Genomic DNA, 27,727 nt, shown 5'->3' with positions numbered 1-27,727 from the left:
TGCACAGCGCCAGACAACCGCGCAGAGGTTTTGTGCTTCCCTTCCGGGCGGGCCGGAGTCCTCCAGCCGCCCAGACCACGTAGGCGGGCGGGGCGGGGCCGGCCAGGGCGGCTCATTAGCATAATCTATGCGCGGGAGGCGTTTATCAGTCAAATATATGCGCATATATCTCCATGGCTGATGAGGCTGGCCGGGCACATTCAAAATGGCGGAGTGTGGAGTGAGAGGCAGCGGGAGCAGCGGGGACAGCCTGGACAAGAGCATCACGCTGCCCCCCGACGAGATCTTCCGTAACCTGGAGAACGCCAAGCGCTTCGCCATAGACATCGGTAGTCGCTGGCGGGCGCGGGGAGCCGGGCGGCGCGCCGCGGGCGTGGGCGCGGGCGGCGAGGTCGGCGGGCCGGGGGCGGTGGCAAGGACGAAGGGCGGGGCGCGGGCCGCCGGCGCGCAGGGCCTGACGGGCTTCGTAGTCCGCGGGCCGCCGGCGCGCACGCTCTTCGTGCAGGCCGGACTACAGCTCCCGGCAGGCGCCGCGCGGCGGGAGCAGGGCAGGCCGGGCCTCGTAGTCCCGCCTGGGGAGGGTCTGCTGCGCCGTGGGGCCTCTCGGGCCGCTGGGGTAGCCGTCCAGGCTGCGACTGGTCGGGGGCCCGATGTCCGGGGCCGAGATGCACACGGTCCGCAGCCCCAGCAGTGGCCGCAGGAACCCCCGGCCGCCTCCCGGAGCCCAGCCCAGCAGTCCATGCTCTCTTGACGGTGGCCTTTTGGCGGGAGTTTCGAGGGCCTGGACGTACGTGGGACCTCGGAACCTCTGCTAGCCTCCGGTCAAAGCCCCCAGGTCTCCGGCGGCCTGCTGGGGAGCCCCCAGGGACCGCTCTCGTCTCCCCGCCGCTCCCAGGCCCGGCCCGGTCCCCGGACGCCCTCCCCGAAGCCCGCTGTCACAGATGAGGACACGAAGGAGGAGAGGTCACCTAGCTGGTAGGCAGCCAGCAGTCAGTCGGCCGCGCTGCTGCTCTGCCCGCGAACCAGCGCGGAGACCTTCCTGGGGACAGCCTCCCTGCGGGAGGCCGGGCGTGGCGGCCGCAGCGGCTCTGCACCTCCTCCTCGGCGGGATCTGGGCTCCTGCCTGAGCCGTGTCTGTGACCGTCCACCTCTGAGCGGGCAGTGTCCGCGGTCCGCCCCAGCACCCGCACTGCGCCTGACCCGTGGCTGCCCCCCCGGTAGTTGCTGGGCTGAGCCTTCTCTCCCAGAGAAGGTGGGCCATCGAGTAGGGCCAGCTGGTTTCTTGGGGAGCCCTTTGCATTTTAGTGCATTCGCCACAGCCCCATTCTTGGAGATCGAGTCTCGGGCCTGGGGGAGGGTGGCCTCCGGGGAAGTGGGGAGCGATGAGTGGAAACCAGGCTGGGGCCAGAGCTCCCACCTTGCAAACCAGGGTGGGCTCCCAAGGGGCCGGGGACTGGCCCGGTGGCAGGTGCGAGATGGCTGGAGGCCAGGTGGGGGAGGGTGGTCAGCGCAGGTCAGGCCGGAAGATCCGCGGGAGGAAACCTGGCAGGATGTGGTGCCCACCCAGAGGCGGGCTGAAGATGGTGGGCGTGGGGGCCCAGGCCAGAGTGCCGTCCACGACTAGATCTCTCCGTCGGCTCCGGCCAGCCCCCCTCAGCCACGCTGAGGCCCGACAGCAGGCCAGGGGGAGTTAGCTCCGAGGCCCGGACTTTGCTCTGCCTCCCTCCCCTGGCGGTTCTGCTCCGAGGGAACGAGTCAGCCTTCCGAGTTTCAGAAACGCAGCTGGAAGTGCGCTCACCACGGGGCCTGCCTTGGAGCTTCAGTGCACCCCCACCCCACCCCGCCCATGCCCCCCAGGGGAAGGAGTGTCTCCAGAGGCCTGGGCAGCCTGCTGTCCCAGGCCAGGCCCAGGTGGGGCTCCTGGGTACAGGACCCACGAAGCGATATTTTCAGGGTCAGTGTTGATTTCCTCCCTCGGGGATTTCCCTCCAGTCCGGGTCCCATGCCTGGCTCTCCAAGATGTGTCATTGTCGGTGAGGACGGGCCTTGTTTGTCAGTCAGTCCGAGAGTCCCCTGGTCCGAGTGTCCATCCGCAGTTTGGCTCGCAGGCGGGCTGTCTGTCTGCTCGGCCCCTGCCCGCACCTCTCCACCGGGAAAGCCCAGGGCCCCGTGCTCTCGGCCAGCCCTTGCACCCAGGGCAGCGGGGCACCAGGGTGTTCACCTGTGCACACGTCCCGGACAGACAGCCGGAGGGTCTCTCAGGTGAAGGGGCAGGGCCTGCTGGGCGGTGACGCACGCTGTGCTGTGTTGTGCTGTGCTGTGCAGCCCCCTTGGTCCTGGCAGGGAAGGGCAGGTGGGAGAGGTGGCCGGGAGGGCAGTGGTCTGGGGAGAGGCGCTGGCTCGGGCTGAAGCAAAGCCACGGGCAGGTCCAGTCTCCCGCGGCAGGAAGGCCTGGGGAGTGCAAGGCGGTGCCCGTGCTGGTCGGCGTGACGGCCCCCGGCAGGGCAGGGGACACCGAGGACAGCTGAGCTCCTGCTCCCCCAAGGCTCCCAGAGCCCCCTCCGCCCCGGGCGACCTGGTCCCCACTTGAGCCCTGGCCCCCGGGAGGCAGTCCTGGCGGAGCCAGCGCTGCGGCCACACTGCCGGGCAGCAGCTCAGGCAGGGAGGGTGGTGTGAGTCCTGTGACCGTGGAGAACACGGCCGCGAGGACCTTGGCGTCCCCGGGTCTGTCTGCTGACTTGCGTGCTTCCTGCTCGCAAACAGCTGTCAGAAAGCTGCTCCCACCTTCCTCGCCTCGTAACGACGGCGTCTGCCTCGCCTCGTTGGGTCCGCCAGAAACCCTCTGTTTCAGGGTCACGTGGTGGCGCTGAGCGGGACACCTCCCCTCCTGTCTGCCGCCCGCGGGCCGTCACGGCTGCTGCTGCTGCACCTGGAGCCCTGTGGGCGCCCCCTGGCCAGCCCCGCCAGCCCCGCTGTGCTGGCCAGAGCTCGGCCTCGGGCAGGAAGCTCCGGGAGGGCGTCCTTTCCGCCTGGCCTCCAGCCGTGTCCCGGGGCCTGGCCGTGTGCACAGGACCTTGCTGCGCTCAGCGGCCCGTGGAGGGCAGGCCTGCTGCCCGCGGGCCCGAGGCCTTGGCCGGCCTGGGTGGGGGCAGCTCCCACTGCCGCGCCCCGCACTCGGGGTGGTCGGCGTGTGCTGTGCAGTGAAGCCAGTGGGTCCGTCAGCCTTTTTCTTCGGGTCACTTCCAGGGTCAGGGTTTGAAACAGAGTTTCCCCGAACCGCTAACGAGCGCCGAGGTCGCCCTTCCTCCCCGGGGCACAGTGCGCCAGGTGGCGGGCAGCCTGGCGGCTCGGGGACTGGGCGGGGACACGGCAGAGCGTGTGGCCCTGGAGCCCACTCCTCCTCTGCCTGGTGCCCGCAGGGTCTCTGAGGTCCAGGGGCAGTGGACGCCTCGGCCCACGCCCTGAGTCCGGGGCAGGAGGGCTGTGTCCCGGCCCTGCCCGCCCTGCCGCTCAGGTCAGCGTCTGTGTCTCGCCCGCAGGGGGCTCGCTGACCAAGCTGGCCTACTACTCCACGGTCCAGCACAAGGTGGCCAGGGTGCGGTCCTTCGACCTCTCGGGCCAGGTGAGCCTCCCGCATGTCCGGGGTGGTGGGCTCCGGGCTCGGCCCGGGGGAGGCCAGAGGCGCCGCCAGCCTGTGGTCCGGGCCTGGACCCCGCCTCGTCTCCTGGTTGCTGTCCCTGTGCCGCGCCCCCGCCCCCCCACGCCAGCTCAGGTCTGCACGGTTTCTGGTGCTGCTACCCCTACCGCCCCCCTAGCCCCCTCTCCCCCCAGCCCTCAAACTCCCTCCGGGCCAGAGCACCTCCGCCACTGGGAAGCACTCCTTCCCCGCCCGGGGACCTGCCGCCTGTCCCGGGGACGACAAGAATGGTCAGCACTGCTGGGCGGCGCGGCCCGACGGCCTCCTCCCGGCGTCTCCCCGTCCCGTGCGCTGACCCGCCGTCCCTTTGACCCCAGGACGCGGAGCAGGACCGTGAGTCGCCCTACGAGATCTCCGTGCAGGAGGAGGTCACCGCACGGCTGCACTTCGTCAAGTTCGAGAACACCTACATCGAGGCGTGCCTGGACTTCATCAAAGACCACCTCGTCAACACGGAGACCAAGGTCATCCAGGCGACCGGGGGCGGGGCCTACAAGTTCAAGGACCTCATCGAAGAGAAGCTGCGGCTGAAGTAAGTGGGGGCCCCAGGCCCCAGGGCGTGGGGCCGCCGGCCTCGGCTCTGGGGGTCAGGCTTGGGCTGGGAAGAGACCCAGCCCCTGCACCCCGCCCGCCCTGGGGGTTCCTGGTGTCCCACAACCGTGGTGAGGCTTTGGGGGGCCCTGGGGCCGGGCTCGGGGCCAGGCTGCAGGGGGATCCAAGTAGGCAGGTAACTGGGAAGGGGCAAGGCAGGAAACGGGTCCTGAGGAGGCACCTGCCCGTGGGCCCCGGTCCCAGCCCTGCTGGGCAGGGGTCCCAAGGCTGCAGCCCCGCCCCCCATCTGTGTGTGTGGGGGGCCTGGGCTGTAGGTGGCTCAGCGACCCTGGTCCCTGTCCTGGCCGGGCGGGGCAGTGGGCAGTGTGTCCAGGGCGCCCCGCGGGCCCCCCGCCCCGGCCCTGCCGTCTCAGTGCGGCCCCGCCCCGCAGGGTCGACAAGGAGGACGTGATGACGTGCCTGATCAAGGGCTGCAACTTCGTGCTGAAGAACATCCCGCACGAGGCCTTCGCCTACCAGAAGGACGCCGAGCCCGAGTTCCGCTTCCAGACGAACCACCCCCACATCTTCCCGTACCTCCTCGTCAACATCGGCTCGGGCGTCTCCATCGTGAAGGTGAGGCGGGGCTTCCTGGGGCGGGGCAGCCGGCAAGGGCCCGACCCCGCCCACCCGACCCCGCCCACCGTGCGTCTGAACGGGGCGGGCCCGGCCCCCCCACCGCCCCAGCCAGAGGCTCGCCAGGCACCCTGCACGCTCTCTATGGAGAGCGGGCCCCGGCGTCCAGCCGCAGCACCTGGCCAGCCTGCTCAGGCACGGCCTTCGGGAGCGTGGTCGGGCGTGTCCGGGGGCGCGCCCGAGCCGGCCGCTGCATCCCCGGGGGGGACCTGCCGAGTGGCGGCAGGGCCCGCAGCCAGCGCACCTGCCTCCCGCCCCCAGGTGGAGACCGAGGACCGGTTCGAGTGGGTTGGCGGCAGCTCCATCGGGGGCGGCACCTTCTGGGGGCTCGGGGCCCTGCTCACCAAGACGAAGGTACCCAGCGGCGGTGGGACACGCCCTCGGTCTCCTCCGGGCGGGGGGTCTGAGGGGCGGGGGTCTGCGCGCGAGGCCTGCCGGGAAAGGGGCTCCCAGGGCTCCGCCCTGGGCCCCCGTCCTGACTCTGCGGTCCCTGGAGGGCGGGCCTCCTGCCTGCCAGAGCCCAGCCCGGCTGCGTGTCTGCCGAGTGGTGCCCGGCTCTCCCCTCCGCAGGCTTGGCGTCAGGGACGGGCCCCGCCGCTCCCGACGCCTCCGCTCCCCCCGCCCGCTTGTCCCCGCAGAAGTTCGACGAGCTGCTGCACCTGGCCTCCCGGGGCCAGCACGCCAACGTGGACATGCTGGTGCAGGACATCTACGGCGGGGCCCACCAGACCCTGGGGCTCAGCGGCAACCTCATCGCCAGCAGCTTCGGGAAGTCGGCCACCGCCGACCAAGGTACCGCCCCCTCCCGGCTTGCCCCCCCACCCCCGTCTGCCCGCCCGCTGCCGCGTGCACGGCTCCCGCCCGGCAGCTGCCCGGTCCCCGTGTCCCCCCAGAGTTCTCCCAGGAGGACATGGCCAAGAGCCTGCTGCACATGATCAGCAACGACATCGGGCAGCTCGCCTGCCTCTACGCGAAGCTGCACGGCCTGGACCGGGTGTACTTCGGCGGCTTCTTCATCCGCGGCCACCCCGTCACCATGCGCACCATCACCTACAGCATCAACTTCTTCTCCAAGGTGACCGGCGCTCTGCCCCGCCCACACTCCGGGGTGGGCCCTCGGCGTCCAGCCGGCGCCGGAGGGGCGAGGGGCGCGGAGGTGGGCCGTGAGCCCCTGCACCACCCTCCAGTGAGGGCCCGGCGCCCTGCGCCGTGGCTCAGGGCGGTGTCTGAGTCCGGGCAGCGGGGAGCCCTCGCCGTCGCCCCGTCACCACACGGCAGGCTCGTGAGGGGCTGCCTGCTGGGGTGCTAAAGCCCGGCATCCCCGGCCGTGCGTGGGGCGAGGCCGCTTCAGCCACGGTCCTGTCGCCACAGGGGGAGGTCCAGGCGCTGTTCCTGCGGCATGAGGGCTACCTGGGAGCCATCGGGGCCTTTCTGAAGGGTGCCGAGCAGGACAGTGAGTGGCCGAGGCTGGGGCCCGGGAGGGGGGGCAGGGGTGGCAGGGGGGACCATGGTGCGTCCTGAACACTCACGGGTCTAGCCCGCTCCCCTCACTTCCCCCTTTGGACACAGCGGCCCCGAGGCGCACGGGGTGGCCTTGGTCCAGTCTGCCAGGCCCGCCCTTGGCTGTGCCCTGCCCAGGGGCGGTAGGAATGGGCCGGTGAGGGCAGGCGTGGGCCGCGCGCGCCGGCGTGGGCTCCTGTGTGCAGCATGGGCGCCGCGCCAGGGCCACAGCTGTGTCCGCGTTGCTGCCGGCCGAGTGCAGCCTCCCCGCCTGGCCCGGCCTGCGCTTCCGGGAAAGGCCGAGGGGCGGACGCAGGAGCCCACACGCCTGTTGTTGGGGACGGGCCGGGGGCAGTTCCTGGGAAACTGCAAGAGGCCCAAACGGCCGTTTCGTGGGTTCACTGCCCGGGAGAAACGATATCACAGAGCCGACCCCTGGCTGCCGAGCGTGGCTGGGGCCCTCGGGCGGCTCGTCCCTGCCCGGGCGCCCCCGGCCGACAGCGGGCTCTCGTCTCCAGACCCGAACCAGTACAGCTGGGGAGAGAACTACGCAGGCAGCTCCGGGCTGATGAGCGGGTCCCCCGAGCTCTGCCCCACGCAGCGGGCGAGGAGCGGCACCGTGAGTACAGGGTCGGGCCGGTCTGGGTCCCGCGCGGGGCGCCCGCGGCTTGGTTCCCTTCTGTGGCTGCCATGGCGCCGCGTCCTGGCGCAGACTGTGGGGCAGAAAGGAGACGTGGCGTCTGGCTTCCCTCGCCACCTCATTCAGTCCGGTCGTGTTTCCGGAACATTGGGCAGGCTCCCTGGGGACCTGCAGCCCAGCCTCTGGGTGTGCAGAGAGCGTGGAAGGCCCCCACCTCGGTCTGTGCCATGGGCCGTGTCTGTCCCGTGGTGTGGGGGCGCCGGCCACAGGTCCCCAAGGGCACATCCCTTGTAACCCGGGGAGCGGTGAGCGAGGCCGGGCCGGGGCCCGGGGCCACCCGGCACCACGCGGACAGAGCGTGCTGGTGTGGGCGGGCGAGGCCCTGAGCTCGCCTGGGCGCAGGCTCGGGGTCTGGGCTTCTGTGCTGGGCCCTCGGACGGGACGGCTGGGTGCCGCGGGCCGAGTCGGGGCTCCCTGGGGTGGGGCTCCGAGACGGTGCCGGCTCCCACGCTGGACGAGGCTCGCGCCACGTTTGGGGAGAACCGCAGCAGACGCGCCCACCTGCCTCTGGCCCCCAGTTCGACCTGCTGGAGATGGACCGGCTGGAGAGGCCGCTGGTGAACCTGCCACTGCTCCGGGACCCGTCCTCCTACGTGCCCGACACGGTCGACCTGACTGACGACGCCCAGGCCCGCAAGTACTGGCTCACCTGCTTCGAGGAGGCCCTGGACGGGGTGAGGGCCCGCGCCGCGCCCGAGGGCCCTCCCTGCTCGCCGCCCTTGGAAGGGGGGGTCTCTGGGAGGCCGGCCGGCTGGGAGGCTGACTCTTGTGTCCCGGCCGCAGCGCGGCTCCTGGGGGGGGGGGGGTCGGGACAGTGAGCCGGGACGGGGGACAGCGGGGTGCGGCCTCTGCAGGAAGCACAGGCGCCAGGCCGCCATGCAGCTGCGGAGCCCCGTGGGAACATCCAGCCCTAAGCCCCTGAGAGGCCCCCGTGGTCTTTCGGTGGGGGGCTCCCCGCCCCCGCTCTGGACCCCACGTGGGCTCTGCGGACGGCCCCCGGCCTCCTGGGGCAGAGGCGGTGGCTCGAAGCGGATGACGGGGTCTGAGCCTGGGGTCAGGGGAGCTGCGACCCCGTCCTCCCGGCGTGGAGAAGGGCCCGGCAGACGGACCCAGCGGGCGGACGAGCCTGTCGCAGTGGCTTCCGCCGACGCCTCCCGGGGGCGTGCGTGTGTGTGCGTGTGCGTGCGTGCGTGCGTGCGGGGCGCCGCCCGGGCCTCGCTGACCCCCTGCCCGGCAGGTGGTGAAGCGTGCCGTGGCCAGCCAGCCGGGCTCCGTGGACGCGGCCGAGAGGGCGGAGAAGTTCCGCCACAAGTACTGGGAAAAGCTGCAGACCCTGCGCCACCAGCCGTTGTGAGTGCCCGCCCGCCCCCAGGGCGACCACGGGGGGGGGGGGTGGCAAGCAGGGTGCCGGCAGCACCCCTGGGTGGGCGCCGAGGCCACCCCTGGAGTTCCCGGGACGCCCTGGCGCACGTGTCTGCACACGCACACCCCAGGGTGCTCACCTCCGCTGCTCAGCGCCCAGGTGGGCGCTGTGAGGGCTTCCCCGGGGGCAGAGGGGGCGGCACCACTGACACCAGACAGCAAGCCCACCCGCTCAGCCGCCCCCGCCCGGCTCCGTCCCCAGCGCTTACGGGACGCTGACCGTGCGCAGCCTGCTGGACACGAGGGAGCACTGTCTGAACGAGTTCAACTTCCCGGACCCCTACTCCAAGGTGCGTGCGCCCTCCCGCGGGGACCCGGGGTGCAGGACACCGGCCTCCTGCCTGGGCGAGCCCCACTGCCGACGCCGGTCACGGGCCGCATCCCAGAGCCAGTGGGTCCGACCCCTGAGGGCCCCGTGTGGCCCCGTGGTTGTCAGCACCCACAGAGGAGCTGGGGGTCGAGGCCCCGTGGAGACCCCGGGCAGAGGAGTCTCCCGGGGATTCTGCTCAGAGGCCAGTCGGGGTGGGGCTGTGGCCAGAGGGGATTTTCTTGAGTGACAGGACTGGGGGTTTGGGGCGGGCCGCCCGGGGTTTGACAGGGGATGCAGCCTGCCCGGGGGACCGGCTCTGGGCCAGTGCTGCCTCGTGGGAACGCCCCGCCCCCGGAGGCCGCAGGGCGCCTCACAGCCGGTGCTCTGGACCCAGTCCTGGTCCCGGGAGGACCGGCCGCCCGGAGCCTGGAGGGGCCGCTCTGGCCAGGAGGCCCGGTGTGGGGGCCGCAGGCAGGGTCCGGGCCCCGGGGCTCAGCGGTTCCCCCGGTCGGGCCGGGGGCCCGCAGGCCTGCTTGCAGGCTCTCCCAGCCAGGGCAGCACCCCCCCCTCCCCCGGCCGGTCCCGTGGGGCCCAGCCCCCGCGCGGGTCAGATGCGCCGGGTGTCTGTGCCGCAGCCCCAGTCCCACCGGTGCTGTGAGGGGCAGCAGCGGCCCTTTGACCCGGCCGGCCCTGGCTTAAGAGTTTCTTTTTATTTTTATTTTGTTTTTAAGATTTTATTTACTTCCAGAGAGGGAGGAGAGGGAGAAAGAGAGAGAGAGAGAGAGAGAGAGAGACATCAATGTGCGGTTGCTGGGGGCCGTGGCCTGCAACCCAGGCATGTGCCCTGACTGGGAATCGAACCCACGATGCTTTCATTCGCAGCCCGCGCTCAATCCCCGGAGCTCCACCGGCCCGGGAGGTGTTACTTTCAGAGACGGGGAGGGAGGGGTACGGGGAGAGACGCTGATGGGTGACAGGAACGTCGACCAGCTGCCTCGCACGCTCCCGGGTGGGCCCTGGCCCACAGCCCAGCCACACGCCCTGACTGAAGCTGGCCTCGGGCCGGAGCCCAGTTCCCTGGGCGCCCCCCCCCCCCCAGCCAGGGCCTGGCCCGAGCGTCCTGCCCCCAGCGTGGCTCGTGGCGGGCGGTGGGGGCGGCGGGGGCGGCGCAGCCCTCGGCCCTCACGGTGCGGCCCGCGTCCCGGCAGGTGAAGCAGAAGGAGAACGGCGCGGCCCTGCGGTGCTTCCAGCGGGTGGTCGGCGCCCTGGACGCGCTGGGCTGGGAGGAGCGGCAGCTGGCCCTGGTGACGGGGCTGCTGGCCGGGAACGTCTTCGACTGGGGGGCCAAGGCCGTCTCCGAGTAGGTGCTCACAGCCCCGCCCCCTGTGCGCCCCCCCCCGGCGCCCCCCGTCCTGCTCCCTCGCTCCCGGCAGCAGCCCCACCCCCAGCCAGCGGGTGAGGGGCCCCGGGCCCCGGTGGGCGCGCTGCTCCTTGGGGTCTGGGGGCCCGAGCGCCCTCGGAGTGGAGGCGGCTGTGCCCGTCCCCAGTGTGACGCCTGCCGGGCGAGGGCTGTGGTGTCCCGAGCTGAGTGTCCAAGCTGGTGGCCCCCACGTGGCGTGGGGAAGGCATGGCCCTCGGTGTCTGGAATGAGGCAGCGCCCCCCCCACCCCCCTGCGGGCCTGTGGCCGAGGTTCTGGGGTTTGGTGACACCGTCCTCTCCCCCCTGCGCAGCGTCCTGGAGTCCGACCCCCACTTCGGGTTCACGGAGGCGAAAAGGAAGCTGGAAGGTAGGGCGCCAGGCGGCCCCCCGGGACTGGGCTCAGGCAGGAGGTGGGGGGCAGGGGCAGCTTGCTCTCCCCCACCCATGCTGGGGGCAGGCGGGGACCGGCGTCCTGGGGTGCGAGGGTGGGGGAGGGCGCCCCGCCTCGGGCACTGCTGACCCCACGCCTGTGTCCCCGTGTCCTCAGAGCGGCCCTGGCTGGTGGACTGCTATGACCGCTGGCTCCGGAGACTGAAGGTAGGCGGCTCCCGGCCTCGGCCCCGGGGCCATGCGCTCAGGACCTGGCCGGGGGCAGGGCCCCGGGAGGGAGGGGTGCCCTAGGCCCCCAGAGAGCCTCGCCAGCACTCTGGCTGCCAGGCTAGGGTGACCACGCCCCGCCCCGAACCCCGCTCCTGTGGGGACCGAGGGGGCCCGCTGGCCTCGGCTCAGCGGACGTCTGGGCTGGCAGCTCCAGAAGGAGCCTGGGCCAGCCCGGCCCCAGCGCTGCGGCGGGGGGCACGGCAGGCAGGGGGTGCGAGCCGCCTGGCCGCGCCCGCTCCCGACCGGACGCCCTGGTTTTGTCTTGCAGGGGCCCCCTCACAAATGTGCCTTAATTTTCGCAGATAACAGTGGAGTAGACGTGATTTTGGGAGTCTTCCCCTTTGTCAGGGCGCTTCTGTCTAGAGGGACCGAGGTGAGTGAGGGGCTGCTCGCGGGACCCTTGCCCGGCTCCTCTGCTCCCGTGGGGTTGGCGCCGCTCCCCGGGGCGCGGCAGGTAGGTGCGTTGCGCGGGCGGGCGGCCCGGCCGGCCTGGTCCCGGGCTCCGGGCCATCTGCGTCCAGGCTGCCGCACAGCGGCGGGTGTCCAGGGCCGCGCGCCCCCTGCAGCTCCGGGTGGCTGGGCGGCGGCCCCGGCCCCTCAAAAGCCCGGTCGTCTGCCGCAGGTCATCCTGGCGTGCAACTCGGGGCCCGCGCTGAACGACGTGACCTACAGCGAGTCCCTCATCGTGGCGGAGCACATCGCGGCCATGGACTCCGTGGTCCAGTAAGCGTGGCGGGGGGCCCGGGGTGGGGGGGCCCAGGTGGGGGAGTGGGGAGGCGCGGCGGGAAACCCTCGCCGCCTCACGGCCCCACCCCCCCTCCCGCAGTGCGGCGCTCCGGGAGGAGAGGCTGCTGCTGATGCAGACGGGAGCCAGCTCCCCGTGCCTGGACCTCAGGTACCTGCGGCCTCTCCGCCCCCCAGCCCCCCGGTGCAGTCAGCCCTCCTTCCCCGGGCCCCGTCAGGGCATCGAGAGCGGGGTCTGGCTCCTCTGGGGTGGGAGGGGCAGCCACCCCCGCCGCCTGGCTGGAGCTGGTGGGGGCCACCCCCACGAGCCTCCTCAGACGGCACGTCTGTCGCTCTGGTGTCACTGCGTGCTGGTCTCCCGGGAGGTACCGCGGCCGCTGGCCCCAGGGTCCGCCCGAGCCCCTTGCCAGGCCCACTGGTGCCCACTGGGGTGGAGGGAGGGGGTCCCACGAGGGGAACAGGCCCCCGCGGGGCCACCCAGGCCCCATGTTCAGAGCCGGCCGCCTGCTCGCGGGGGGGACGCGGCCTCTGCTCGGCTGTGGACTCAAGCCCGCGGGGCCCGGAGGGCGGGGTCTCTGCCCCCGGGGGCCGCCCGAGCGCGCTCACTGCCCTCTTCTCCCCGAAGCCGCCTGGACGAGGGGCTGGCCTCGCTGGTGCGGGAGCGCGGCACGGACCTGGTGGTCATCGAGGGCATGGGCCGCGCCGTGCACACCAACTACGAGGCGGCGCTGCGCTGCGAGTGCCTGAAGCTGGCCGTCATCAAGAACGCCTGGCTGGCCGAGCGGCTGGGCGGCCGGCTCTTCAGCGTCATCTTCAAGTACGAAGTCCCGGCCGAGTGAGGCCCCGACCCGCGGGCCGCGCCGCCGTCACCGGGCGCACCCTCGCGTCAGAGGGTCGTCGTCGTCGTCGTCGTCGAGCCGCTGCGACTCGGGCCATGCGCCCCGGCGTGGCCCGGCCCCGGCCGCGGGCTCCTTCCTGCAGCACTGCCGCGTGCTGGGGCGGGAGGCCCGGCCCGCCCCGGGGACCGGCGGCAGAGGAATGTATCTGACTGTTGAATAGCCTTTTATATGTATATTAAACATGTGCACTCGCCGGCCCGAGGCGCGCGCCAAACAGAGTTCCAGCGGCGAGACCCGGGCTGTGTGCTGGGCTGGGTGCTCGCCGGGGGGCCCCGCCGCCCTCCCCGGGGAGCTGAGAGCTGCGCCCTCCCCTGGCACGGGGCACCCGGGGGACAGAGGGTGCTCCTGCTGGGGCCGATCGGACCACATGGGCTTTGTCGCCTCGGCCCTGCCGGTGGCGGGCGGGGGCCCCCAGGGCCCAGCCAGGGAGCGCCGCCGGGTTGCGGGGGCCCGCGGTCCCCGGGCTGCCCCCCAAGCCGGATGTGCCCCTTGGGGTGCAGAGGGAGCCGCAGAAGCTGTCACTGCAGGACTCGCGTCGGAGGCCGGGCTGCAGGGCCGAGCAGACAGTGCACACCGCTCAGTCGGGGGAGGGGGGCTGGCTGGGGCACTGCGAGCTGCGCGGGGCCCCCGGGACCCCTGGCCCCGGAGGACCCAGAACTGGACCGGGCAGGGCGCGAGGGCAAGCTCACCTGGCAGCCCCTGCGGGGCCGGAGCGTGCTCCCTTTCTGCCGCTCTTCACTCCTCACTGCAGCCCCCGTGGGGTCGCCGTGTTGCCGGGCCGCTGGACCCCGGTGCCGCAGACCCAGCAACCCAGCGGCCACCTGGGGGGCTCTGCTCGGGTCCGGCCCCTGCTCTGGCGCCCCTGCCTCCCACACCCGCATGGGGCAGCGGCTGGCCCTGCAGCCCATCAGGGCCCTGTCGCCCGCCCGTTAGGCCCCAGCTGCCCCGCACCCCTGGCCCTGCCTGCAGGTGGCTGCCTCACCAACCCACACCCCACAGCAGCTGCTCCAGCAGCAGAGCCGGGCCAGCCCTCCCTCCGGCGGCCACCAGGGGGCGCAGGCAGTGGGAAGCCCAGGCCGGCCCACCCAGCAGCTGGCCAGCCCCTGCCCCACAGCCTGCACCCCAATGGGCTCCAGCTGCCTGTGCAGCCCCTCCAGCTCCCTGTCCGGCTGCCCTCTGCTCCCTGCTGGAGAAGGGGCACTGGCCTGGCTGGTCTGGGGCCCTGGGTGCAGAGGGAGCCCAGCCCAGATGTCCAGGAGGGCCCCAGAGCCACCAGCTGCCCTGGCCCGGCTCTGAAGAGAGGGCCACGCCACCACCACGCAGAGTGCTGGACAGGCCGAGACCTGTGGGGGCAGCACCTTGAGGGCACCAGGACACTGAGCCCAGGCCCCGACCAGCTCATCTGCTCCTGGAGACCCCCGTGACACACCCTGGCCCTGGCCGCGGTCAACAGAGCAGCCCCCAGAGGGCCACTGTGAGGGGAGCGTCCAGCCTCCCCAGGGGTCCGGTGACTGCTTGGACAGGCCCTGCCCACTGCCTGTGGGGGGAGGTCACTGGCCACCCATCTCGGAGGTCGTGGCAGGGGGAAGGCAGAGCACGGGCCCTGGCAGACCCCCCCCACCCGTGGCCCCGCCGGCACCCTGGCTTCTCCAGGGAAGGGGCAGCCCCGGAGCCAGCGGCGTGGAGACAGGGCGGAAGCAGTGGGGGTGCTGGGGCGGAGGTGACCCTGCCCGGGACCAAGGTGTGGGGCAGGGGCTGGGCTGGGGGCCGACCCCAGGGAGCCGGACCACCCGAGCCCCCCCAGAGCAGAGGTCCCCTTCCCTCTGGCCCCGGCAGGCCCAGGAGCGCCCAGTGCTGGGCCAGGGGGCCGTGGGCAGGCAGTCAGCCCCACGGAGCAAGTGCGGACACCTTTATTGGAGTCGTGTTCAGGAATTTGTTGTTTTTTTTTATTATTTTATTTATTTTTAGGGAGGGGGGAGGGATGGAAGAAGAGAGGGAGAGAAACATCAACATGTGGTTGCCTCTCGCACGCCCCCTACTGGGGACCTGGCCTTCAACCCAGTCTTGTGCCCTGACCGGGAATCGAACTTGCAACCCGTTGGTTCCTGGGCCAGCACTCAGTCCACTGAGCCACCCCAGCCAGGGCAGGAATTCACAAAGTCTCTGAAATGTCCGTGCAGAGCAGGGTTCGTGCGGAACAAGCCGGAACAGCTGGGGCGGCTCAGAGCGCTCCGGCCAGGTTGGGCAGGCGCACTCCCACGCACCCGTGCAGCCACACACCGGGGGCGCGTGGGGACGGACTCGGCACCGTTTTATCGTTGTACAAGCTCTCTCTCTAAAAATGGAGGTCTCTCTCTATGCATATAGTTTAAAACGCTGTGAAACGTGGCCCGGGGTGGGCCTCCTTCCTCCCCCGGAGGAGGGGTGGGCGGGCCTCCAAGGGGCACGCGGCCCTGGGCCCTGCCACGGGCCCTGGGTGTGGGGAGAGCGGCCAACCCCCCTCGAGGGCTGGGTCAGAGTCTGAGCGGGAGGCCCGTGGCACTCCTGGGCACCAGCGGGTCCCCGAAACCCTCGTGGCCCAAGGAGCAGGCGCCCTCGGGGGCCCCCCGCTCCTCCTCGGGGCTCAGCAGCCGCTGCTGCCGCTCCTGGGCCCGGCGGGCGCGGCTGGCGATGGCGCGCACCCGGCTCTGGCTGCGAGAGGAGCGCCGCTGGAAGCCGGGGCCGCCGGCCGGCCCGTCCCCGGCGGGGCCCAGGCTGGTGGGCGACGTGATGTCTCCCGCCTGCTGGAACCCCGTGAGCCAGCGCAGCTGCTCCGTCAGGGTGTCCCGCCGCGGGCCCTGAGCCCCCGGCCCCTCCCCAGCCGGGCCCAGGCCGCGGCCCGGGCTTCTGCCCAGACCCCCCTCTCGGGGGACAAAGTCGTCGGCGGTCAGGTCCCCCAGGCTCTTGGACTTGGCAGACGCGGGGCAGTCCCTGAGGCCTGCCAGGGGGAGGCGGCCCCAGGGCGGCCGGGGGGCCGAGGGTCGTGGCCGGAGCTCGCCGGGGGCTGCAGGGAACTGGCCTGCAGCCCAGAGGTTGGGGTTGGATTTGCTCTTGGTCACAGAGAGGAAGTCCAGGCCCCCAGGCGCGGCCGAGCGGGGCCGCAAGGGCCGGCGTGTGGCCGGGGCCCCCGCCAGGGCGTCTCGGCCCGGGCCCAGGCCCGGGGGCAGTGGGAGGTCGACGATGGTGTCACTGGAGGACAGGCTGGAGGACGACGACACCCCATCACTGTGGCCGCCTGGCTCCAGCCGCTGCCACAGCTGGTCCCCGCTCGTGGCGTCGGAGCGCACGGCGGGGGAGGGCCCAGCCAGCGGCCTCCGACCCCTCAGGGGCTCCGAGGGCGCCTGCCCCTCACTGCTGACCCTGCGGACCAAGGGCCGGTGGCCCAGGAGCCGGGGTGGGGCCCTGCTGTCCGTCCGGCTGCCGGGGGCCCCCTCGCTCGCCCCGTCAGGGCCCCCGCCGTTCCGTGCCAGCCGCCCGCTCTCGAGTGCCGGCTCTGTGTCCTCCCCTCGGCCTCCCGGCCTCGGGGGGCTCTGGGCTTTGGCTCCGGGTCCTGTGGAGCCCCGGGGCCCGCCCATGTGGGGGCTGGGCGGGGCGGCCCGCAGAGGCGGGGGGCCGGGGCCCGGGACCAGCTCCTCGGCGATGGTCTCCAGGGAGGAGGCCGCCCTCTGGGCGGAGAAGGAGCGGGCGTCTGCTGGGGAGGGAGGGAGAGGGGGCGTCAGGGCGGGTCCCGCAGCCGTGCCCGCAGACCGCCCTCCCGGGCCCCAGAGGCCCCGAGCCCTGCCCTCCACTGCACTGCGGCCGGCCCCCGGTGCGGGGCTGCAGGGGCGCACACGGGGACGGCCCGTTACCTGGCGCTCGGCTGCCCTCAGTTCCTAGCTACGGAGGCAGCGTGGGGACAGAAAGGAGAGCAGGCCGGTCAGCGGGGGGTGGTGCTGGCCGGTGGGGAGGCGGACAGCAGGGGTGCGGTGCAGGAAGGGGAGCGGGCTGGCTCAGCTTCTCCCCCCGCCCGCTGCCTGGGCCCCACCCCACCCCCATGACAAAGTGCTGTCGCCAGCTGAAGGCCTGGGGTCTGCGGGCATCGGGGCCAACGTCCCAGAGGGCCTTGGGGCAGGGGCAGGGCGCAGGACCCCTGCAGCCGGGCCCTGAGGGAGGCCCGGGTGGGGCTGGGCACCTCCCTGGGTCCCAGAAAGGCTGGGGGTGGAGGGCCGGCGGGGCCCGGGTCTCCAGCAGCCTCAGTCCGGCCTGCGGGCCTCCGGGAGCACAGCCTCGCTTCAGCCCCGCTGGGGGCGGGCGCTCAGGGGTGAAGGGGGCTTCGGCCCCTCGGGGATGGAGGGGGCCCTCCAAGGACACGGGGCCCTGGGGTCAGCCTGGGTCGGGCGGGGGCTGGGGACCGGGGGCCCACAGGGCAAGCCGACGGAGCAAAGGAAAATGCAGGTGCAGAGCACACGACGCGGCGGTCCGGACGCGGAAGCGGGGACACCGGCCAGGCCATGCCGCGGGGCTGGGGACGCCGCGGGAGGCGCGAGGCGGGAGGCGCCCCGGATCTTACCGGTGGAGAACATGGGGGATTTACTCCTAATCTCCTCCAGCTTTTGAACGAACAAGGCGTTCATCTCTCTCTGCAGGGCCCCGGCCTGTCTGCGGGCGCCCTCGGGCCTGCGGGGCGCCGCCTCGGGGCTGCCGGGGGGGCTGCCGGGGTGGGGGGAGGCAGCGGGGCCGCCCCACGGACCCTCGGGGGCCCCTCTGCTGCTCCTGCCCGGGGCCGTGTGGGGGGCCCCCAGAGAGTCCGCCCGGGCACGGGGCTGCTGGCTGATGGCCACACGCTCGCCCGCGGGCCCCGGGCTGGGCGGCTGCCCCCTCCGCAGGCCCTCGGCCTCCTCGCCGGTGCAGGAGCCCACCACGCACTTCATGCAGGAGGCGGCCACCCCGGCGGGCCCGGGGCCCTCGGGGGCACGCAGGGGCCGCCCCTGCCCTGGGCTCCTCGGTGCCGGGGCCTTACCTCGGGGGCTGCGGCCTCCCGGCTCCTCCCGGGCCAGGGCCTCCAGAGCCGGGCCGGGGCTGGGGGGTGCCGTGTCCAGGGCCTCCCCCTCGGAGCCCGCGTCCTGGGAGCCCAGGACCAGCTCCGGAAAGGCCTTGCGGCCTGGCTTCTGGCTCTTGGTCGGGGCGCTGGCGGTGCGCCGCAGGAGCCTCTGGCTAACAGAGGGCCGGGCCGGGGACCGCCCAGCAGCAGGACTGTCCAGGGAGCCGGGCTTTGGGCCTCGGAGGAAAAGGCCTTTTAGGCCCAGGGCCTGCTTGACCTGCAAGAGAAAGAGCCCACATAGCTGGCGGCCGGGCGCCGGGGGCTGGCTCCGGCCTGGCCCAGCCGCACTCTGGCAGGCGGGGTGGGGTGGGGTGGGGCCAGCGGAGCCTGCAGCAGCCCCGGCGGCTAGGTGAGGCACGGCGCTGGGCGGTGTGCAGGGAGCAGCGCCTCCACCTTTGACGGTGCTGCCGTGGCCTCAGCACGGCCCAGGGGAGCACCTGTCTGCACCCGGTGCCGTGAGCAGGTGCCAGGAGGGTCTGCAGGTCTTAAGGCAGACGGGACCCCCAGGGTTCTCCCGAGCAGAGACCTCCGAACCAGACCCTGTGCCACCACCGTGCACCTGTCTCAGGTCCCGAGGCCCCGGGCTGCGGCCGGTGGGGCCCGCAGGGCAGTGCTGATGTGGAGAGAGGATGGACTGAGAACCAGCCAGGGGCAGGCCCCGCCCAGTCACGTCGGCCCCGCCCCCGGCGCTGCAGGCCGAGGAGGCAAGCACAGCCAGGTGCAGGCTGGCGGTCTGCTCTCCATGCCCCTGCCCGGCCCACTGCCCTGGAGGTGCCGACTCTTCCAGGAAGTCTTCCTGGGCTCCCGCCAGGCAGTCTTCCCCAGCCTCACCCTGCTCTCTGCGCGTGTGGCCTCAAGGGCTCGCGCTGACTTGGTGCCCCCTGAAAGGCTACTGTCCCTGGGTCTTCCTGGACAGCCGGGCCCCGGAGGCCCCCACCAGGCCTCCCCTGGCGGCCTCCCTGAGCAGGGCGGCTGGGGGTCCCGGGGACCAGCTGGGAAGGGCCAGAGAGGCCGGCAGCTGTGTCCTGAGTGTGCAGAGGCCGGCAGGGTCCTTGCATGCAGAGACCCAACTGCAGCCACTGCTCCCCGGTGACCTGGGGGCACTTCTGGGCAGAGGCACTGACGTGGCCAGCACTTGAATCCGCTTCCGGATTCAAGGCCCCACATGCAGAGCAACTGGGTGGACGTTGGCTGGAAAGTCATTTAGAAGAAGGTCCAGGATTCAAGCTCCAAGCTCCTGACCCCTGGGACCGCCCCACCTGGCGCTGGGCATCGAGGACACTGACAGAGTCGGGACACACGAGGGCGCAGAGAGGGGAGGGAGGGGTGCGGGGTGCCGGGAGAGCTTGCCACGAGACCCCGGACACGGGGGCAGGCAGGGGGTGCGCACAGGAGGCCTGGCCGGAGTCCTGGACCTGCTTCCTAAATGCTCCGTGGCGGACGATGGCCCGAGGGCCCCGGAACCCCCGGAACCACACCCTGATCCGCGTCCCAGGAGCTGACAGTCCCCAGGAGGTGGCCGGGAGCCACGGGTGCTGGTGGCGGGCCTGAGCATGCGGGAGGGGCGGCAGGCTGCGCGGCCCCGCGCCGGGTACCTGCGCGCTCCCCGGGGGGCGGTGCTTCTAAAGGTGCACTGGGGACACGGGGAGCCCACTGCAAGACCAGAGAGACAGGGCGGAGGCCGTGAGGCACGGGCAGCGGGGCGCGGAGCCCGTGGAGACCGGCAGACGCACGACAGACAGAAGGACAGACGGACGGACGACAGACGACAGACGACGGAGAGCTGGGGGGCCTGCGGAGCCCAGTCCCGCTGGCGGCTCGGCCCGCGGAACGCGGGGTGTGGCAGGAGAGAGACGGTTAGTGGCAGGACCCCCAGGGGACCCCATGCGGGCCTGCCTGGGCCCTGACACGGGACCAGGGGCCCCCGGGCTCTGCCGCCTGGGAGACGGCCACGAGACCCGTGCCGGGGCGGGGGCGCACGTGCCGGGGAGCGGGGCAGGGGCCGTGCGGCACGGCGGGCAGGGCCCGGCCCAGGAGGATGGAGGGCCGGGCACACTGGGATGCAGAGGGGAGGCTCGGGAGACGGGCGGGCGGGTGGCCGGGGGCGCTCAGGAAGGGCCCGGATGCCCACGCCCGGTGCCCCGCCCAGGTGGAGCAGCCGGGCTGGCGAGGCGCCACCAGGCCCCGGCCACGGCTGGGCTGGTGCCGGCGGCCGCAGGGGCACGCACCTTACCGCTGACGTCACTGATGGCCACGTGGACGAAGATGGAGGCCTCCTCCATTCCCTCCAGGTACACGTGCCGGTAGCCTGCAAGGGCCGGAGCCACGGCTCAGCCCGCCCGCCCCCTCCGCTCCGAGGCCCTGCGTTCTGCACGCAGCCCGTGAGCCGAGTCCTGGGCACCCCCTCCTCCAGGAAGCCTGCCAGTGATGCTCTGACCTACAGGGACCCCTCCCTCTTCCCAGGGCTGGGGGGCATCTCCCCTGCCTGTGCCCCCTCCCTGTCCACAGCGTGCCGGCCTCCTTGGCTCCCCCGCAGCTGGCCCAGGGCCAGGACTCAGCCCTCCCCACCCTGCCGGCCCCCCACCTGGCATCATGCTGCTGAAGGCCAGCGTCCTCTGGCCGATGAAGTCGCGCCCGATAGGGTCGTGGTCCCAGACGAGGAAGCGCACCAGCGCGATCTCGGGCATGTGCACCACGAACACCAGGGTCTCCTCCCACACGGGGTTGAAGCCTGCAGGACTCGGGGTGAGGGGTGGGGGGCTGAGACCCCCGCCCCAGCTGCCGCCTGCAGGCCCGCTGGGCCCACACCCTCCTCCCAGGCTGGCCGGCTGGCTGTGGGGAGCAATCCCAGGTTCTAGGGGACCGTCACTGGGCGTCCAGCCAAGGGCTCAGCCTGGACGGTTACTGGGGTCACAGGAGGCGGCCCGGGTCCCCTTCTGTGCCCACTCAGACCAGCGCTGCCAGCGTGGCAGCACAGCCAGTCTGGGACAGGCAGGCACGGGGTGCCCGTGGGCTGGCCCTCACCGTTGTCGTCCACCACGCGGGTCTGCTCCTTGCTGCAGTCCACGGGGAGGCCGATGACCTCCACCTCCACGTAGGGGTCGATGATCTGCGCAGAGGCCGGCGTGAGGCCCGGGCCGCCGGTGCTGGGCCCCCTCCTGTCCGACCGTGCCCGGGCGGCCCGCCTACCTCCCCCCGGTCCCCCAGCACGGAGTCCCGCGGCTTGGGCAGCTGCTGCCCGCTGATGATCCGCAGCACCAGCTGCTTCTTGAGCTGCCCGGGCAGGGGGTCTTCCGAGTTGGGGTTGAAGACGCCTGGGGGGTGGGGCCCGAGGCTGGATCTCCCCACCAACGTGGCCATGCCCCCCTTCACCCCCCACTGGACGTGAGTCCCAGCCCCAGGGAAAGGGGAGATCCTCTCCAGCGTGGGCACTGGGACCCAAACGCTGGTCACCTCTGTGCGACCCTGTGACCGGGCACAGCTCGTCCCCTCTGGGTGGGCTGGTGACTGGGAACAAGGTGGGCGGGGGACTGGGAGCAGGGGACAGGTGAGGGCTCCCCGGTGACAGGGAGCTGGGGCTCGGGGGGCTGACACCTCGGGCAGGAGAGCGCACAGAGAAGCCAAGGGTGTGGGCGGAGTGGGGCCCCTGGGGGCGGGGGGGGGGGAAGTCCAGGTATTCCCAGTACACAGTCCCCGGAGCAGGGAGGAGGCTCCTACGAAGGCCCCTCCCAGACCCGGCCAGGGCCAGGGTGGGGCTCCCCAACTCAGCCCCTCAGGTCTCAGCCTGACCCTCTGCCGCCTGCGGCAGCCCCGGGCCCCCAGGCCTCACCCTGGCACATGCACTGGGGCTTCAGCACATAGCCGCAGCTGCCGTTGGCACTGAACTTGGCCCGGTTCAGCTGCAGCATCCGCCCCTCCGACTGGTAGTTCAGGGCCACTGCCGGCAACAGCGCGCAGCAGCCGGTCAGCGCCCGGCCACGCCCTCCCGCCAGCCCCGCCCCTCTGCCCAGGAGCCCCGCCGTCGCCCCCCTGAGCAGGGGCCCCAGGGCTCACAGCCGCGCACAGCCAGGGCCCAGCGTCCAGGCAGAAGCCGCCCTCAGGCACCCCAGGACTAAGGACCCACCCCCGCGCTGGTCTGGCGAGCTGGCAGGATGCGGGCGGGCCCAAAGCCTCGGGGAGAAGCGAGCAGGGCGGGGCGAGGCCCGCAGCCCCCGCCGCCCCGGCGCCACCCGCCCACCCACCCATCTGGCAGCCCGCGTTCCAGAAGGGCTGCGGGTCGTAGTTGCTGGAGTCCACGCGGAAGGAGGACGGGTAGATGCGGGACAGCTGGCGCTGGTTGAAGCGCAGGTACTGCTCCGGCTTCTGCTGCAGGATCTGCTGCGCCTTCGTCTCGCTGAAGGAGGACACCTGCCAGCTGGACGCCACTGTGGGCGCGGCCGGCGGCGTCAGGGGCGCGGGGCTCTGCGGCCCCGCCCTCCCCGCGGCCCCGCCCTGCCCGGGGCCCCCCAGAGCCCAGGTCGCCCGCCCCTCACCCTCCGTGTCCACGTCGTGGGTGCCCACGGACTTCGTGTACTTCACCAGGTCCGACAGGGCCCGTGACAGCTGCATGGTCTTCTTCTGCCGGGCGGCCCTGCGGGGAGGGCGGCGTGGGGGTCAGGACCCCGGGTCCGCACCCCTCCCGACTCAGGCCAGCCTGGGCACCCCGGTCCCAGAGGCGGGCTCCAGGTTCGGCCAACTCCATTGGTTCACACGGAACGCCCATCAAGCATCCGCTGGGCCCCACGTTCCAGGTGCCCGGACGAGTGGTGGACGCTCGGTGGACACGCGGAGAGGACACGCCGCGGGGAGGGGCAGCACCGCGCCCACCGGCTCCGGGAAGCAGCCCCCGAGCCCGCGTCTGCCTTCGGCTGCGGCCGGGCGGCGGCCTCAGCACTCGCCCCTGCGTCTACTCCAGGGGCTGGGGTTCGGGGGGAGGGGCAGCCCTGACCCTCGGCTCTGGCTGCTCTGCGAGTCCAGCTCCTCGTCCACCTCGTCCACGCTGGCCGCCTTCTTCAGCTTGCCGCCCTTCTTCTGCGTGCAGGGAGGGCAGAGTCAGGGCCGGGGGCCCGGCCATCAGCAGGGCCTGGGGCGGGGCGGGGGGGGGTGCAGGGGGTCGTCTGGGGCGCCGGCACCCACACGGCCCGGCGGGCCTGCCTGTCCTCTGCAGAGCCCTCCTCTGCTGGGGCCCCGGGTGACCGGAGCTCGGGACATTGGCCAGTGTGGGTCAGGGGACAGCAACTGGGGCTCGGACCCCACGCCTGCAGCCGCCGGGCAGCCAGGAACTCAGAGGGGGATCCCGGGAGGTGGGCCGGGGCGCTGGGGGCTGGAAGGCCCCTCTGGCCGGCACAGGGACAGCTGGGCACGTGGGTGCGGGGGGGACCCTGGCCCAGGAGCCCCCCAGACCTTGCGCTTGGAGAAGCCGCTCACAAGAAGCCGGCCGTTCCGTCTGCTGGCTGCAGCGTCCTCGCCGGACTCCAGGCCCTCCTCAGCCTGGGAGGGGGGACAGACAGAGGGACCGGGTAAGTGCAGCATCAGACCCGGCAGGTGGGGGCGGGTGGCCCGCCAGGTGGCCCGGGGTGGGGGGGGCTTTCTGGAAGAGGGACCTGGGGCGGGGCCGGAGGAGGGGCCCCGGGTGAGCTGGCTGCCACCCCAGGCGCCGTGGGAGGCGGCGTCCCCAGAGAAGGGCAGGGGGGCCCCCGTGAGGCGCCCGCTCAGCTGTCCTACACTTGCTGGGACCCCAGTCCTGACGGTGGGCGCAGCCGGGACCGAGGGCTCCGTGCATCTGCCCGTCGGGGACAGCCCTGCAAGGCGGGCGGGGCTCGCTCTCCCCGGTGCTGCCCCCTGCAGGCCAGGCTGTTACCGGGAGGAGGGCTCCGCCTCCCCGCAGCCGCCGGCCCCGCCCTGTTCACCTCGGGCCGCGGCGGGGCACCCCGAGCTTCCGGTTCGCGGAACGTACGCTCCAGGCCCCGTCAACGTGGAAGCTCGGTTACTCGCGTGGAGCCCACTGCAGCCACCCCACCCCACACCCCGGGCCCCTCCCAATGTCGCGGCTCTTTGAACGTGGCTGGAAACCGCACAAATGCGAAGAGAGGCTCGCGCTGGTCAGCGTCCCGGAGAAGTGGCTGCAGCCGGGGTCCACTGTCACCCCGGACCCCCCATGTGCCCCAAGCCTGGTGGGGGCGGCACCGACCCCCAGGGGGGCAGCGGCCGGCAGCAGGGCTGTGGGCAGCGGAGGACCTGCACCGGCCCTTCAGCCCCGGGACATGGCTGGTGCTCGGGGAGAGCACGGCGGGTGGGCGGCGCCCACACTGGGAGGGAGCGCAGCCCGCCGGCAGGCCAGGCCTCTCCTGCCCAAGAGTGCCCCGTCCTGGACACGCTGGGCACTGGGGGCTGGAGGGCGGGGTGTGGGCAGGGCCAGCACCCACAGGTGTGCCTGGCACCCAAGGTGAGGGTCCCGTCGTCATCCACCTGCTCCTGCCCCTCCAGGGGACAACCTGCTATACCCCACGCACCTGCCCTCTCCCACAGGCCCTGCCCTCTCCCACGGGCACCGTCCCCGGGATCCACGGGGTGGGGTCCCGGGTCTCGGGCCCCCCAGCAGCGCACAGGACAGACAAGCACAGCAAGGCATGACCATGATCCCACTGGTTCCGGTGGTCCCCAACCCCTGCCCCAGCCCCCTCAGATTGCTGGGCAGCTGCACCACATCAGCCGGCAGGAGACAGCCACTGCTGTGGGGGGGGGGGGATGGAAGCCCCCCCAGCTCTTCCTGGGCTTCCCCTCTCCCCCTCCAGGAAGCTCTCCCCCTCCAGGAAGAACTCCCCGAGAGAGCTCCTGCCCCCAAGGCTGCTCGGGCACACAGCCCAAGGCCAGGCTGCCCTCCTGCGTGCCCGCGGGGGCGTCCCCGGGCTGCCTGGCTCAGGAAAAGCCGGGGACTTCAGTGGACTCTGCCTGGCAGGCGCCCTGACCGCCCGCTGGAGCCTCAGGCGCTCTGTGCTGCCCCTGCCAGGACGTCTCTGAGACTGGAAGTGAATGACCACTGTCAGCGGGGACCCGCGGGAGCCACCTGCGCAGGGCACTCAGCGAGCCGCGGTGGGGCCAGCTGTCCCGCCTGTCACAGTGCCCGAGGGGCCCGCTGCTGCTCCCGCCACTTGGCGGACAGGCTTGTCCCTCCAGGCTCACCGCCCCGCTTGGGAGGGACCCTGCCCCCGCCCAGCACCGCTCCTCTGGCCCGTCGTGACAGCCCCGCTCCCGTTGCGTCCACGGGGCCCTTCCCGGCGCTCAGGGGCACTTTCCCACCAGGCTGCAGGGGAGTCTGGGCCGCCCCCAGGACCGGCTGGGCCCTGAGGTCCTGGGTGCCCCTCCCCGACGCTGTGGAGACCCGTCAGTGAGAAGGCCCGCCTCTGGCAGGAGCTGCTGGTGGCAGCGGGGGGGCCCCAGGCCCCAGGGGACAGGCCTCGGTGGCCGGCCACACCGGAGCAGCCACAGGAACCGGGCGCACCGCCACCGCACCGTCCCACGGGACACGGTGAAGGCTGCGGGGCCAGGCAGCTGAGTGTGTGCACAGGTTTGCGTGTGGGCGTGAGCACCGTCGTGTGCACGAGTGCAGGTGTGTGTGCACACACACGTGTGCATGTGCACGCAGGTTTGTGTGCAGGTGTGCAGAGGTGCGTGCGTGGGCTCGCATGTACATGTGTACAAGCGGGTGTGGGTGGGTGTGTGCAGGTCCATGCACGCACGCATGTACACATGTCAGTGCACGAGTGGTGTGTGTGGGTGCACACAGACCGCACGCCGCGAGCCCTCTGCCGGTGCTCACCCCTCGGCGCTCTGCCTTGGGCCCAGGCCTCCCGGGTGGCGGCAGCGCGGACACGGAGAAGTCGCTGGGGTCCTCGTGGTCTCGAATCTTTGACTCCTTGATCAGGGAATCCAGCTTCCTCTTGGCGATGTTTTCCACTCGCTTCCGGTTCGAGGAGGCCTGTGACAGCCGGGCCGCGCCTGGCATCAGTCTCCCCCCGCGGGCAGCTGCCCTGACGGAGCCCCGGGGCTCGGGTGGAACTGCGGGGGCCTGCCGGGGGCTGGGCCAGTCAGGCCCCAGGGGGCACCCGGGCGGGGTGGGTCCTCACAGCCACCCGCCCACTCCAGGGCAAACAGAGGGCCGAGAGGTGCCCCAGGGCTGCAGGCAGTGCGGAGCCGGCCTGAACCGGGGTCCGTCTGGTTCTAATGCTGCCTCTTCCCGCTGCCCGGTGCTGCCCACGGGGACCTGGCCCACGGCTCACTGGGCCTCAGGGAGGTCAGTGCACACGGCCAGTGCAGAGGTCAGCGGCTGGCTCAGCAGCTCCAGATCTGGGACCCACGGGTCATCCCACGGAGACGGGAGGGGATGGGGACAGATAGACTCCCTGCCCGAGGCAGCCCCCAGGGTGGCCCTGGTGAACTTGGACCCTCCAGGGCAGGCCTTGGGCCCGGGGCCTCTGGAGTGGGTGCCGGGGCTGGCCTCACAGAGCGGGATTCACCCTCCCCTCGGGCCGGGCCCAGGCTGGCCCAAAGCAGGAAGAAGTCCACAGCCTCAGGGCTTTCTGAGACAATTACCGGCAAGGCCAGGCAGCTCCTGCACAATTATCTACCCCCCCTCCCGCATGCCCCTGGGGGAGGAACAGCGCCTCCCCGCCTGGAAGCAGGCCCCGGAGCAGGGCCCAGGGCACCGCAGGTGCTCATCTCAGGCCTCCGACCCACTGACTCCGCAGCCCCAGGGCGGCCCCCAGCCCCCGAGCTGCCAGGAGCCCAGTGGCGAAGCTGCAAGGGAGAGGGGCCGGCGCTCTGTAGGGGTGACCGCCTGGACTTTGGGTGCTGCCTGGAGGCGGGGCAGGAGCTAGGCTGGGGGGATGGTGGAGCAGGACCACTGGGCACCCAGGGCGGGAGCTGGGGGCGGCCCGGAGAGAGGCCAGGAAGTGGGTGTCCCGGTGAGAGCCTGGGCAGGTGCAGGTGCGGGTGGGAGTGGTGTGGGGGCCGGGGTCCCGCACGGGGCCCCCACTTGCTGAGGGCCGCCACAGGACTGGGCACGCTGAGCAAGCAGCACCCCAAGAATCGGCTCAGATAAAGGCACCAAAACAGGCCGGCAGCAGGCGTGCACCCAGCGGCACCCGAGGGTCACGGGCCAGCCGGGAACATGGGGTGCGTGTCCTGTGTGGAGGGGCCCCCGGTGGCCCCCGGCCGCACGTGTGCCCAGCAGCCTGGGGGCTAGCACACTCCCCTGGGCCTCTGCGGAGCCCCTCTCTCCTGGCCGCCCCTGCCCGCCCCCCGCCACCCCCCGCTGCCCGCACGCACATCTCCGTTGAGGATCTTGCAGTCCTCGTCGATCTCGTCCGCACTGTCCTCGTCCGACACCTCGCCCTCCTCCGCGTCCTCGCTGATGCTGGCGGGGAGCTTCTTGCCCTGGGGGAGGAGGGGACAGTGGGAGGGGCCCCCCGGGCAGTGCTGGGGGGGCTGGTTCTGCCACAGACGGAAGACCTTCAGCCTGCTCGAGGGCAGAGGGCAGAGGGCACCCCGGGGCAGCAGCGTGGGAGGGACATGTCTCGGTGACATGCAGAGGTCCGCAGGCCACGGGGCCACCATGGAGAGATGGAGGCGAGGGCAGACGGGCCGGGACGGCACGGACGCCGGCCCCGGGGCAGGGCGGCGGGCGAGGGCCCACCTTCACCAGGATCTTGCCCCTGAGCATCTGCGGAGACGGCAGCATGGTGGCGTCCTCGCCGCTCACTGACGACAGGTCCAGCTTGTCCCCAAGGATGTCGGTCAGATACTGGGCCATCTTCTTCTGCTGGGCGACGCTGCAGTGGTTCTCCAGGGACAGGACCACGGGGTACCTGCGGCCCCCCACGGGGGAGGGGCAGGTGAGGCCAGGGCAGGCCCACACCACTGGACAAGAAGGGGGTCTCCCCCCTGACCAATGGGACTCAGGGGCACCCTCCTGCCAAGTGAAAAGTCGCT

General features: G+C 72.5%; 2 protein-coding genes across 8 annotated transcripts in view; one reads left to right on the top strand and one right to left on the bottom strand.

Moving 5' to 3' along the window:
- The first annotated feature begins 173 nt into the window (after positions 1-173).
- On the top strand, positions 174-12,796 carry PANK4 (pantothenate kinase 4 (inactive)). Its single transcript, XM_045859691.1, has 19 exons — positions 174-329; positions 3,540-3,622; positions 4,015-4,229; positions 4,681-4,864; positions 5,186-5,278; positions 5,563-5,716; positions 5,818-5,999; positions 6,296-6,377; positions 6,943-7,043; positions 7,643-7,798; positions 8,362-8,474; positions 8,749-8,836; positions 10,065-10,216; positions 10,588-10,643; positions 10,824-10,873; positions 11,205-11,309; positions 11,559-11,659; positions 11,763-11,831; positions 12,306-12,796. The coding sequence occupies exons 1-19, from the start codon at positions 206-208 to the stop codon at positions 12,517-12,519; spliced, it is 2,322 nt and encodes a 773-aa protein (XP_045715647.1). The 5' UTR covers positions 174-205; the 3' UTR covers positions 12,520-12,796.
- A 1,815-nt stretch (positions 12,797-14,611) lies between these two features.
- Positions 14,612-27,727, bottom strand: part of PLCH2 (phospholipase C eta 2) — a 52,333-nt gene continuing 39,217 nt past the window's right edge. For 2 of the 7 annotated variants that reach the window (XM_045859620.1, XM_045859616.1), the window contains 14 exons: positions 27,432-27,603; positions 27,065-27,172; positions 25,557-25,715; positions 23,141-23,227; positions 22,686-22,768; positions 22,231-22,328; positions 21,940-22,122; positions 21,528-21,635; positions 20,888-21,012; positions 20,723-20,807; positions 20,283-20,429; positions 19,927-20,006; positions 17,618-17,915; positions 14,612-16,309 (listed from right to left, as the gene is read on the bottom strand). In XM_045859620.1, the coding sequence (XP_045715576.1) occupies positions 15,093-16,309; positions 17,618-17,915; positions 19,927-20,006; positions 20,283-20,429; positions 20,723-20,807; positions 20,888-21,012; positions 21,528-21,635; positions 21,940-22,122; positions 22,231-22,328; positions 22,686-22,768; positions 23,141-23,227; positions 25,557-25,715; positions 27,065-27,172; positions 27,432-27,603 (2,950 nt within the window). In that variant the 3' untranslated portion in view covers positions 14,612-15,092. Of the gene's footprint in view, positions 16,310-16,466; positions 16,495-17,617; positions 17,916-19,926; positions 20,007-20,282; positions 20,430-20,722; positions 20,808-20,887; positions 21,013-21,527; positions 21,636-21,939; positions 22,123-22,230; positions 22,329-22,685; positions 22,769-23,140; positions 23,228-25,556; positions 25,716-27,064; positions 27,173-27,431; positions 27,604-27,727 lie in introns of all 7 variants that reach the window. The other 5 variants (XM_045859622.1, XM_045859623.1, XM_045859617.1 and 2 more) reach the window with 5 other exon arrangements.

Source organism: Phyllostomus hastatus, unplaced genomic scaffold (genome assembly GCF_019186645.2).
Source record: "Phyllostomus hastatus isolate PE091 unplaced genomic scaffold, TTU_PhHast_1.1 phas_scaffold_182, whole genome shotgun sequence".
Lineage (NCBI taxonomy): Eukaryota > Metazoa > Chordata > Mammalia > Chiroptera > Phyllostomidae > Phyllostomus > Phyllostomus hastatus.
The sequence above is the reverse complement of the archived record's forward strand: the minus strand, read 5'-3'. Positions and strand labels throughout refer to the sequence as shown.

Coding starts and splice junctions, on each gene's coding strand:
- PANK4 (XM_045859691.1), top strand. CDS start 206: ATGGCGGAGTGTGGAGTGAGAGGCAGCGGGAGCAGCGGGGACAGCCTG. Junction 330..3,539: donor GCGCTTCGCCATAGACATCG/GTAGTCGCTGGC, acceptor TCTCGCCCGCAG/GGGGCTCGCTGACCAAGCTG. Junction 10,644..10,823: donor GGCGAAAAGGAAGCTGGAAG/GTAGGGCGCCAG, acceptor CCGTGTCCTCAG/AGCGGCCCTGGCTGGTGGAC.